This window comes from Sinocyclocheilus grahami, unplaced genomic scaffold (assembly GCF_001515645.1).
Source record: "Sinocyclocheilus grahami isolate Dianchi unplaced genomic scaffold, SAMN03320097.WGS_v1.1 scaffold1410.1, whole genome shotgun sequence".
Lineage (NCBI taxonomy): Eukaryota > Metazoa > Chordata > Actinopteri > Cypriniformes > Cyprinidae > Sinocyclocheilus > Sinocyclocheilus grahami.
In genome coordinates, this window is record NW_015506589.1 from 94,557 (window position 1) to 107,518 (window position 12,962).

General features: G+C 39.0%; 1 protein-coding gene and 1 long non-coding RNA gene across 2 annotated transcripts in view; both read right to left on the bottom strand.

The window, feature by feature from the left end:
- LOC107570052 (E3 ubiquitin/ISG15 ligase TRIM25-like) overlaps positions 1-4,655 on the bottom strand; it is a 19,652-nt gene extending 14,997 nt beyond the window's left edge. Inside the window, exon 1 of the mRNA XM_016256245.1 lies at positions 4,061-4,655. Coding sequence (XP_016111731.1) covers positions 4,061-4,633 — 573 coding nt within the window. The 5' untranslated portion in view covers positions 4,634-4,655. The remainder of the gene's footprint in view (positions 1-4,060) is intronic.
- A 939-nt stretch (positions 4,656-5,594) lies between these two features.
- Positions 5,595-10,568, bottom strand: LOC107570059 (uncharacterized). Its single transcript, XR_001606986.1, has 4 exons — positions 9,820-10,568; positions 8,552-8,632; positions 6,258-6,282; positions 5,595-5,990 (listed from the first exon to the last, which is right to left on the bottom strand). It is a non-coding gene; the product is annotated as an uncharacterized lncRNA (long non-coding RNA).
- Positions 10,569-12,962: the final 2,394 nt, after the last annotated feature.

Below are 12,962 nucleotides of genomic sequence, written 5' to 3' on the forward strand. Positions count from 1 at the left end.
TCACTGTATTGAATAAATACCTGGGGTTATGTTTGTTTTCTTCTAAAAAAGACTATAAGTAATCAGATCTAGCAGTTTTTAATGCTTTTTTTGTAGGATAGGGTACTTTCCCGCCATGCAATACTAAATACCTCTAGTTTTGTTTTCCTCCAGCTGTGCTCCATTTTCCAGGCTGCTCTCTTTAGAGCAGGTGCGAGTGTGCTCATTTTCCCACGGTGTCAGACCTTAATCTTCCTTAAGCAAAAAGGAGAAACCGTATCTAAAATGCTGGAAAAGAGATAGTCCATAGTTTCTGTTACATCATCACATTGTTCTGAGGTATTGGATATGCTGAGGAATTGAGATAAATCAGGAAGATTACTTTCAAAGCAGTCTTTTGTGGTAGAAGTGATGGTTCTAGCATACTTGTAACAAGGAGTAGAATTTACAGTTTTAGCTATATGAAGTTTGCACAAGACTAGATAATGATCTGCGATATCATCGCTTGGCTGCATAATTTCAACACCATCAACATCAATTCCATGTGACAGTGTTAAATGATTTTGACAATAAGTAGGTCCTGACACGTGTTGTCTAATGCCAATAGAGTTCAAAATATATGAATGTTGATCCCAATGCATCTTTTTCATTATCAACATGGATATTAAAATCACCAACAATTAAAACTTTATCTGCAGCCAGCACTAACTCGGATAGAAAATCAGAAAATTTTTTAATAAATTCTCTATGGTGCCCTGGTGGCCTGTATACAGTAGCCAGTACAAACGTCACAGGGGATTTATCATTAACACTTGTTTCTCTGGGTAATGTTATTTGAATCACCATTACTTCAAACTAATTTTACTTGAAGCCCGCCCTCTGAGAAATACTGAAAATATTGTTATAAATTCTGTCAATCTACAAACACATGTTTTATCCAGTCATTTTAAAGGCTTTCTCCTGGAGAATCATGACTTGTGACTCCATGTGCTGCTGTCAGGATCACGTTCAGCTCGTTCACCCACAAACCATCTGCTTTTAGCATTGAGATGTTATTCTCATGACCATCAAACACATTCACTTCCAAACTCTCACTCGTGTGAAGAACAGATCATTTACAGACAGAAATCATCGTTCTGTCATAATTTCCTCTCATTCAAACCTGACTTTCTTTCTTCAGTGAAACACACACAAAGAGATTCTGAGAAATGTCCCAGTGTTTTCTGTTCATATAATGAAAGTCAGAGGGGTCCAGTGTTGTTTGTCTCCCAACATTCTTCAAAATACATTTACATTTGTTCACTCACTCACTCACACACACACACACACACTCGTCCTCATCAGACACACTCACACTCACAGAAACGTACACTCACTAACACAATTTCAACAGCTTGAAATGTCATGTCATTTACAGGTTTAAACCACTGATCTACAATAGAAATAAAACTAATAAAAACTAATTCCACAGTTAATAATTAAATGCGTGACAATAAAAACAGCAACTCATAACACAAGAACACAAAACACTGGAAATGGCTGGAGCTCCATAAGGTGAATAATGAAAATGATTTATTGACTATGACCATATGAATTGAAAGGTAATTCTGATAGTAATAATAGAAATGATTGATGATACACTACATTAAAAACTAAATCAACACAAACAGGTTAAGAAAAGTACAGAAACACATGGTCCCTCAGCAGGACTCACATACATGAGGATTTATTACACACATTTATTCTCACGTTATTTCAGTGACAGAAGTTCAACTGCAGTATTAATGTCATGAAGAGAAAAGAAGAGACTCTATAACATATCACTGCTACTGATTCATGATGCAGCTCAAAGCATTCTGGGTAGAATCAGTTTCATTGATGATCTTTTTTTAACCCCAAACCCAGGATAGAGTGGCTGAGTGAATGTGGTCTGGACTGTGTGGATGAGGCTCATTGTGTCAGAGACGCTGTAGAAGGACAGAGTTCCTGCACTGTGATCCACAAACACTCCTATTCTCCTGATGATGGACTCTACAGAGAGATCAGTCTGTATCTTATTGTGTATGAATGTGTAACTGGAGGGAGTGCAGATCAAACTCCAGGACTGATCATTACATCCAAACCAACACTCATCACCCCATCCCTTCCTACTGATGCTCTTATATGACACTGATATTCGCACACCATAATTTCCACTCCACTCCAGCTCCCAGTAACAGCGTCCACACACACTCTCTCTACACAACACCTGACGATACACATCAAATCTGTCTGGATTATCAGGATACGACTGGACTGTGTAAGCGACAGTAATCACTCTGTTGCTCTCAGAAAGACGGAGGTGTTTATTCACTGTGTTCAGATCCAGAGTGAGCTTATGAGCATCTGATGGAGAAAACACATCAGTATCAGGAATTATGAATCTGTTTGATCGTTTCATGTAGCTGAACTCTTCCTGTTCAGTGTATCATCAGTGTCTCAGTACAGATGAGCAGATATCTCGTGCAAATCATCATTTACATCATTAGTCATAATACTCTTCTGTCACCTTCTACAGGAAGAACATGAACACACTCAGAGAGTTTTTCTGCTCGTTTCTTACTGACTTACATTGTAGGAAGTCGTTCCTGGTTCTGGGAACAATGCTGGTGAGTGTTTCTGTGGAAATCAACAGACATGAACAGTGTGCTTCTCATGATCCTGCATCCATTTCTAATATGATGGTCTCCATGATATGAGCTGATGATGGACTGGTTTCTGAGAGCAGATAATCCAGTAAACGTAGGACTGGTGACTAATGCCTGTAGGATCAAACTCTAGAAGTGATGATCGGTTACAATCATCATATATGAATTATGATGAAGATTAAGGCCTGTTTCACACTGTAAGTGTAAGTATTATAAAAGTGAAACTGACACATATGTAGAACTTCTCACTGACAGTATTTCTGCTGTGTAGCAGAGCTTGTATTTTGACTGATGGAAGTATATATTTTGTCAAAGAACAGATGAATAGTTCACTCCATTAGTTCAGTCCATGTTTCCGGTGCATTTTCAGCAAACAGTGAAACTGCTGTTCATTTCTGCTTTTTACTTTCACTTTCAAATTAGCAGCAATTGAATTGCAGCAATTCGGCGTCAAGCAATTGTTCGTTTGAGTTTTCCCTCTTTTCCTCGAATTTCTTGGCTTTCAAATAGATTGAAAAAGCACCCTGCGCATTTTACTTTCACTTTCAAATTAGCAGCAATTTGGCGTTGATTCAATTCAAGCAACAACAACGTCAAACTCAGAAATTTTATTAACAAAACAAATAAAAATACACCATATATGCCTAATAAAATAACAAATTACTTAGGCTACATAAGGTTTAAATAGGTATATAAAACTGAAAATCAGCAAACACTGTGGAACCAAATAAATAAGAAACATAGAACGTTTATTAGCAAAACGAATAAGAAAGCTTGGATGCACGGCATATACACCTTGATGTAAAATAAAATAAATAAATGTCTCTCTGCCTTGTGTATGTGTCTTGTTTCCCATAGGTTTGTTCTTGTCATGTGACCCTCTTGTCTGCTATAAGTAGCCCTCATGTTCCCATAGTCTTCGTCGTGTATTGATGTTGTAACCTGCTCTCGGTGAGTCTACTCTGTTCATGCCACGTCGAGTCTGTTCAAGTCTGTTCATGTCAAGTCAAGTCAAGTCTGTTCATGTCAAGTCAAGTCTGTGTATCTAGTCTTCGTCTGTTTCGATTAGGTTTGGATCACCTGTAAATAAACTGCACTTGAGTTCTTCACTACACTCGCCTTCAGTGGACTGATTCGTTACAGTGGTGCACTGTCGTTCACGCACACTTCGGCACGCTGCATTGAGCATTTAGTTTTTAAAAGTGTCTGTTCTCTAACTGAAATAGGCTAAATGATTTTTGTTACTATAAAAAAATCTAAACGACAGTGGGGGGCGGTGCCGCGGTAGGCAAATGACGTAACCGGTATAACCGAAAACACGTCTATCGCAGCAAACCTAAAACACATATGAAACGAGTGTCAGCAATATTTCATCAGTGTCTAGTTTTAAATACCTGTTTCTCTGTCGTCTGTGCTGCAGCTGATACAGTGTCATGGTTTTTATGTTCATCCATCATACACAGCATACATATATATTTCTGGTCAGTGCGACAGAAAACCTCAAGGAGCTTCTCATGTTTCTGGCAGATCATCTCCTGCAGTTGTCCAGTAGCATCAGTCACTTTGTGTCTCTTTCCTCTAAACCAACTCTCATGTTGTTCGAGGTGATCCTGACAGTAAGAGTTCAGACACACCAGACAGGACTTGACGGCTGTGTGTTTTCTTCCAGTACAGACGTCACACTGCACATCTCCAGCTCCAGCGTAACAGTCAGCAGGACGTTTTCTCTTCTTCAGTTTCTCCGTCACTTCAGCCAGCATGCGGTTTCTAGATAAAGCAGGTCTTGGACTGAAGGTCTGTCTGCACCGAGGGCAGCTGTAGACTCTCATCTGATCCTCCTGATCCCAGCGGGCTGTAATACAGTTCTCACAGTAACTGTGTCCACACTGGATGGTCACCGGATCCTTCAGGAGATCCAGACACACTGGACACGGGAACTCATCCTGAGAAAATCTGGCTTCTGCCATTTTACTGCATGAATACAGAGACAGAAACACATAACAGTTCAACTACACTTTCACTTTCTCTTTCCTTGAACTGATTCCTGTTTCCTGGTTCTGTGTTTGAGTGACGTGTGTAAAACATGTCTGCGAGTCTGTAAATCTCCTGTGGAGTTTAGTTTTTACATATGTGACCTCAAATCTATGGCTGTTAGGAATGTCGGCCAAATTGACTACGCCACCCCCACTTACTAGGATAGGGGACCCTAACAATGATATCTTTAACACAGGTAGTTCAAATAAATAGAAGCCAGAGTACAAAAAGGTTAATACTTTATTAGAATGACAGGTATAATCCTATTCCACAGATAATGTTATTAAAATAATAACCGGGTTGACAAATGTTCATAAAGGATGTAAATACAAAACTGAAATAAAGTAAGCCAACTTAAATTAAACAATTAAATAACATTGTATAAAACCAATGATGAATATGATACCCAAGATAAGGCAAAACAACCATGAATCATAAACCGGATAACACACCACATGGGAGGAAACAGAAACCCAAAATTATTCAAGACTACTCAAACCATACCCTGAAACACAAACCAAATCACACAAACCAAAAATAAGACCTCCCATACCGTGGTACACCAATCAATAAAACAAAATTAACTAAATTAATATCATAAAATCACAGAAGTTATAATAACATGAAAATGCAATAAACTAAATATAAGCAAAACAAAGTAACAAATCTCAAATTTTAGTGGGAAAGAAATGGTGGCCGCTAAAACCGAGAGAGGATTTAAAACCATTTCACATTTTTATTACACATAAAACCCCCATATTTCACCTTAAAACAAACAAAATACTCACTTTGATGACTGTATGTAACGGTCTCACTAAAGGCAGAAGTTGGTTGCAATGCAGTATATTCTGTACTTGGCTTATTAAAGTAAACAGTGATAGGGTTAGTGACGTATAAGCCAAGTAAGATAACCCATACTTGTAATTTTCCTCTGAATTCAACCCATCCAATTTGCATAGAGACAGCAGTGAATACGCACACAAATATTCATTCAACTTTATTTCTAGACTCACGGTCCATTAGCAAAACACTAAAACAATACGAAACACATTAAAAGAGACAGTTCTACCAGAAAGACTTGGGAGGGGAAGATAAAACTCAAAATAATTTACAAAGCTGATACAAAAAAAACAGAATTATTTGGCATAGGCCCCATCCGTAGCTTATATCTGAAGTCGGAGATTCCAGCTATTCCTGCCAAAGACGAAGGCAGGGCAGAGCCTACCCCCGCATGGACGGGGCCAACCTGGTGGTGGTGGGGAGGATGGAGGGAAACGACAGCGGCAGTATCTGCAGACACAATGAAGGGTGAGTAGATGGCTTATATATTCCTCGTGTTGAGTGGTGATTGGCTAGATCTAATTGTATGCGACTTGCGCTGACGCTTCCATTTCTACCAGAAAGACTCGGGAGGTGAAGATAAAACTCAAAATAATTTATTTACAAAGCTGATACAAAAAACCCAGAATTATTTGGTGTAGGCCCCATCCGTAGCTTAAATCTGAAGTCGTAGATTCCAGCTACCCCAAAAGAAAGAGAAGAAAAGGAAATACCCACCAGACGAAGTATTTCTTAGAAGATCCTAGAACATAAAACAAAAGAAAATATATTTAATTTAAAAAAAAATTATGAATTGAATTAGTTTAAAAATTTAGTCATAATTAAGGTATGACAAACGTTACATTTATCAGATTACAGGTGCATCTCAATAAATTAGAATGTTGTGGAAAAGTTCATTTCAGTAATTCAACTCAAATTGTGAAACTTGTGTATTAAATAATTTCAATGCACACAGACTGAAGTAGTTTAAGTCTTTGGTTCTTCACCTCCATGCCACGCCGAATTGAGGCAGTAATTAAAGCAAAAGGAGCCCCTACCAAGTATTGAGTACATGTACAGCAAATGAACATACTTTCCAGGAGTCAACAATTCACTAAAAATGTTTTTGTTATTGGTCTTATGAAGTATTCTAATTTGTCGAGATAGTGAATTGGTGGGTTTTTGTTAAATGTGAGCCAAAATCACCACAATTAAAAACCAAAGACTTAAACTACTTCAGTCTGTGTGCATTGAATTTAATACACCAGTTTCACAATTTGAGTTGAATTACTGAAATAAATGAACTTTTCCACGACATTCTAATTTATTGAGATGCACCTGTATAGCTGAAGTATTGGTGCTTATAAAGTAGACGAGATGGACCACAGAGGCCTCAGGGGGAGAGAGAGAGAGAGAGAGGCCACGATAGGCCGGATAGTAGGGCTGTGAATCTTTGGGTAGACCGTGAATCGATTCGATTCAAGAACGATTTTTGCAAATTCACAACGATTCGATTCACAATTAAATTCGATTCTGCATTCTTTAAGTGCACAGGATTATTTAAATGCTTCCCCTAAATTCTTTAAATGCTTAGTCAGGGGGCAAATTACACAGCAGTCTTTATGGTTATAGAACCATAGGTTAGAAAAAATAAAGAAAAAAACACTTGTCTATTGTTAGATGCTTGTTTAATGATTATATGGCATGACATGGCATATGTAGAAATTTATGTAAGCCAAGATTTTAAAAAAGAGCTTTAAAAGTATTACATAGGCTAACATTGTCACACCAGGGGCGTAGCCATCATTTCAGAAGTGACAGAAATGTCAAATACAAGAATTTTATGTATGTATTATTTTTACAAGGAATTATTTTCTTATCTCTTACTTTGAATTTGCTATAAGAAATCAAATACACTGCTGGACAATAATCACTCATTTGTAATCTATATTTTTCCTAATGACAATTTTATGATTGTCTTGTATACTACAAACCATTATTTCAATTTTCTGCACAGAATAAGGTAAAATATATATATATACACACTTTATAGTTTCTGTAGGCTACTGTAATAAATTGTCAATTAGCACTGCATCATTCATAAATTGTAATTTATTGTGTTTATTGTCTTAACATTAATTCATTCTGCTTTTTATACAGTTTAGCTGCAGATATAGCCTGGCACGTCTGTGAGCACGAGATAACTTCTCATTTTCATAAAATAAAATGCTATAGTATTTAACTTTTCCTCTCCATTGGCGCTATGGCATGACATGGCATATGTAGAAATGTATGTAAGCCAAGATTTAACAAAAAGAGCTTTATTATGTATAGGCTAATATTTTGTCACACCAGGGGCGCAGCCATCATTTCAGAAGTGACAGAAATGTCAAATACAAGAATTTTATGTATGTATTATTTTTACAAGGAATTATTTTCTTATCTCTTACTTTGAATTTGCTATAAGAAATCAAATACACTGCTGGACAATAATCACTCATTTGTAATCTATATTTTTCCTAATGACAATTTTATGATTGTCTTGTATACTACAAACCATTATTTCAATTTTCTGCACAGGTAAGGTAAAATATATATATACACACTTTATAGTTTCTGTAGGCTACTGTAATAAATTGTCAATTAGCACTGCATCATTCATAAATTGTAATTTATTGTGTTTATTGTCTTAACATTAATTCATTCTGCTTTTTATACAGTTTAGCTGCAGATATAGCCTGGCACGTCTGTGAGCACGAGATAACTTCTCATTTTCATAAAATAAAATGCTATAGTATTGAACTTTTCCGCTCCATCGGCGAATGAGGATTCTGAAAGAAACCGCTGCCGATGTCTGGTTGCTTGCAACGAACACTACTTTCATGCATCTGATTATCAGATAAGCTCTTATTTCAAGGTTGTTGTTAATGCTGTGGTTATTTTTTAAAGTTTCCTTCGTACATTCAGTTGAAGGACATTGTTAAAACACATTTATCATTCAATGGAACTGTGCGTATGCTTTAGATACTTACATTTTTGCTCCGTCCATGCAATAAATGCGCAGCCTTCGACTGCTCAGGTAATGTCACCGGTATGACTGAGAGCCACTGAAACTACAAAAAAGCAAAACTACTTCACTTTAGCATTACTGGCCACGAGTACTAAGAAGAGATCACACATCAGCTGCTCAAACATGTCAGTGAGACGAACGGAGCGCTAGCTCAATCCTGTGACAGTCACAGGCGGTAAATAGTGGAGCGCGTGAAGGAGAGATGCGAGGCACCAACACTGTTCAAGCTCTCCATTAATTCCTGCTTGTAGTAATTGAATGTGTATATATTTTAAAAGCATTGAATCGCTATAGAAATCGCAATTCATTAGATTCTTAGTGTTTTAAATCGATTACTGTCTGAAATCGACGATTCATGATTGAAAAATCCATGTTTCAAGATCGATACATTGCATTGTCAGGGTTTGTAATCGATACATCAAGAAAACAAGTGAATCGTTACACTCCTACTGGATAGTGATAGAGTCCACGATAGGCCACACAGAGAGAGAGAGGCTCTGTGCCACATGAGGAAAGGCCCTGATATGCCACAGGTGGAAAGGCCCTGATAGGCCACAGGATATAGTGAGAAAGGTCATTATATGCTACAGTAAGAAATACCTCAGAAGGCTACAGAGGGGAAACCTGAGAAAGGCAGGCCGCAGAAAAAAATGCCACAAAGATAGGCAACAGAGGGGAAGGCCGGAAAGACAGGCCGCAGAGTGAAAGGCTAAGTTAAGCCACAGATAGTAAACAATAGAGGCTGTTAGGAGTAATATGAAAAGGTATTACACCACCACCAGTAATTGCATATAAATTACCTTGAGGATAACTTTAAATTATTTGCTGAACCTTTGAGATGTTTTGTGGTTCAGGTCTAATGTATGATTCAAATGCGGAGAATGACCATCTGCCCAGCAGCTTAACTCCACATTCAGCAGCAGTAGTGGCCGGTGTATTGAGGCGGTGACAGACTACAGCTTTCTAAAACGGTGGCTAAATGAGAGCTGAACCAGCCACGGAGAGACCCCACCACCAGTGTTTGCTTAGATTTACCTTAAACATACTGCATTAAATTTATAACAAAAAGGCATAAATAATAAATATTTACAAACGAATGACTGTATGAACTATCTTAAACCATTTAACACAGAAAGACAGCATAATTCATGTAATGAGAAAAGCCATTACAGGCCAATTTTGCGATGGACAATGATAGGCGGAGTTACATAAGCAATAATAGTCACTTACCTTATGGTAACAATAGGCCAAATTGAGCAAAGGCCGCGATAGGCTGATTAATGTGAAGTCTTGATAGGATATGTAAAGTGAATGCCCAATGGGCTGCTTGATGGCGGATTACAGGGATTCTAAACCACCGCATTGTGTTAGAGATGCCATTAGTTTAGGTTAAATGATAGAGGTAGTATTAGGGTTCTAACAGCGACTAAGAAAGAGCATATACACGGATATATAATAAACATTAGGATGATCTCGTCAGATCCACTCCGGACCCGGTGCCCAGCCCACCATCTCCCCGCTGTGCGGAGTTAAAGCCAGAGCCCACCGATGACGGAGAGCCAATTCCCGCCGCGATCTACGAGCCAGTGCAATGCCGAGTGACTGAGCGGAGGATTGCCCCGGAAGTAGAGCCCAAGCCATCAGACCAGGTGCGAGAGCCGGCAATAATGTCCGCCACGAGGGAGAAAGCCTCGGACAGTGTGAGCGTGGAGAGGAGCTCCGCCCCCTGCACCGCCGCTGAGGGTGAGTGGAGTATGGAGCGGCGAAAGTGCCAAAGCGAAGAGGAGAGGGCTCCAGTCCCCAAATCCAGTCCAAAGTGCCCTCCAGTGCCCACTCCTAGAAAGCGCCCTCCGGTGCCAGCTCCTCGTAAGTGCCTTCAAGTGTCCGCTCCGCCTGAGCGCCATCCTGTTCCCGTGTTCAGTCTAGAGGGAGCTTCCTATCCAGAGTTAAGCCCTGAATGCCTGGAGACGCACAAATGCCCACCCTGATTTATATAGTGTGTGTTATTGGTAGCAGCTGTGTGTGATTGGTTTCAGGTGAGCTTGTGATTAGTGCAATGGAGCAATGGATGTGTAACAGTCTGTGTAGTGTGAGAGTCCGTGTGGAGAGCGGGTGACCTCTGGTGGTGAGTGAACGGAAGTTTATAGACCGGATTCGTGACAGTTATGAAGTTGATTTAAAATTCTTCATAACAAATTTTAAGAAGTTAAAAGTTAAGAAAGAATGAAATTATCCTGTAGGATATAGATCTATAGGCTAATTTTCTTAACTTTTATTAGACTGCAGATCGGAAAAAAATTCTTGATCATCTTTAAAATTAGAGAGATCACTGACATAATTTAGGCTACTTTCTTCGACTGCAGAAAAAAAAGAAACCATTTAATTTGCAGTGTTAACTTATGAATTAAATAAAAAACAAGAAATAAACCACAACAACAACAACAATAGTTTTTTTTTCTTGTAATCAAAATAAATAAAATAAATGTAAAAAATAAATAAATGCAGAAATAAATAAATGTGGAAATAAATACATAAATACATACATGTGAAAATAAATAAAAGTGGAAATAAATAAATGGTTGGTAACCTAAACTACACTGAAATGGCGATAGGCCCATGGATTACACTGGTAATGAGTTATGAGCATACTCATACCCATGAGATTTGCTGGCTTCAGGAGGAAGTATTCTGAGACACCAAACATCGTAATACTCTCTTTAAGTCTTGGTTGGCCAGTTCCATCTGGCCATTGCTCTGAGGGTGGAAACCAGAGGAAAGACTGAAACTCGCCCCCAGTAACTTACAAAACTCCCTCCAAAATCTGGACACAAATTGGGGTCCCCTGTCGGAAACCACATCCATCGGGAGGCTATGAATGCGAAAGACGTGATCTATGACAGTGGCCGCTGTCTCCTTTGCAGAAGGTAATTTGGGCTAGGGAATGAAATGGGTCGCCTTTGAGAACTGGTCCACCATGGTCAAAACTACCGTGTAGCCCTGAGAAGGCGGTGACAAAATCAAGTGCGATGTGGGACCAGGGTCTCGAAGGGACAGACAGTGGCTGAAGGAGCCCCCCCAGGGGTCGATTAGAAGTCTTACAGCGAGCACAGACAGAGCAGGCCAAGACAAAACCCCTAATGTCATGAGCCATAGATGGCCACCAGGATCATTGCTTAACTAAAAAAAGGGTACGATTGACCCCTGGATATGCAAGCCACGGTGGAACAATGACCCCATCGAATAACGTTGGATTGTAACCCCTCCAGCATGAATAATAGACAGTTGGGCGGAGGCATTACCCCTTGTAAGGCCGTGCGGACCTGATGTACTCAATGTTCTTGTGGTTAGTCCAGATGATAAAGGGAACCCCGAACCCTCTAACCAATGATGCCATTCTTCCAGCGCTAACTTTACTGCCAGCAACTCTCGGTTACCAATGCCATAGTTGCATTCGGCAGATGACAAACGATGAGGAAAAATGCACAAGGATGCAAAGGATATCCTATGTCATCAGCCCGGAACTGCTTCAGTGTACAACAGTGAGTGCAAGCTTGATTAAATTGATTATTACGTTTTAAATATGGTTTTTTTTCTTACAAAAACGCATCGATTCGCTACAGGAGGCCTTTGTTCACCCCCCGGAGCCAAGTGAGGCACTTTTTATTATGGATGGATGCGCTTTATTTCACTTCTTTTGGACTGATGAACTGCAACACCCGCTGACTGCCATTAAAAAGCTTGGAAGATCAAAGATAATTTTTAATATAACTCCGACTGGATTCGTCGGGAAGAAGAAAGTCATATACACCTAGGATGCCTTGAGGGTGAGTAATTCATGGGCTAATTTTCATTTTTGGGTGAACTAACCCTTTAAGGCGTGAGTGTGCTCGTTATACCACGGTGTCTTACTGTTTTCCTTAATCTTCTTTAAGTGTAAAGGAGCAACCGTATCTAAAGTGCTAGAAACTAGAGAGTCCATAGTTTCTGTAATATCATGAATTATTCCGAGCTATTGGATATGCTGAGGAATTGAAACAAGTCAGGAAGATTATTTACAAAGCAGTCTTTTGTGGTAGAAGTGATGGTTCTACCATATTTGTTACAAGGAGTTGAATTTGCAGCTTTACCTATATGGAGTATATACGAGACTAGATAATGATCCGAGATATCATCACTCTGCCGCAGAATTTCAACGCCATTAACATTAATTCCATGTGACAGTATTAAAAAAAGTATGATTATGACAATGAGTAGGCCCTGACACGTGTTGTCTAATCCCAATGGAGTTCAGAATGTCTATAAATGCTGATCCCAATGCATCTTTTTCATTATCAACATGGATATTAAAATCACCAACAATTAAAACTTTATCT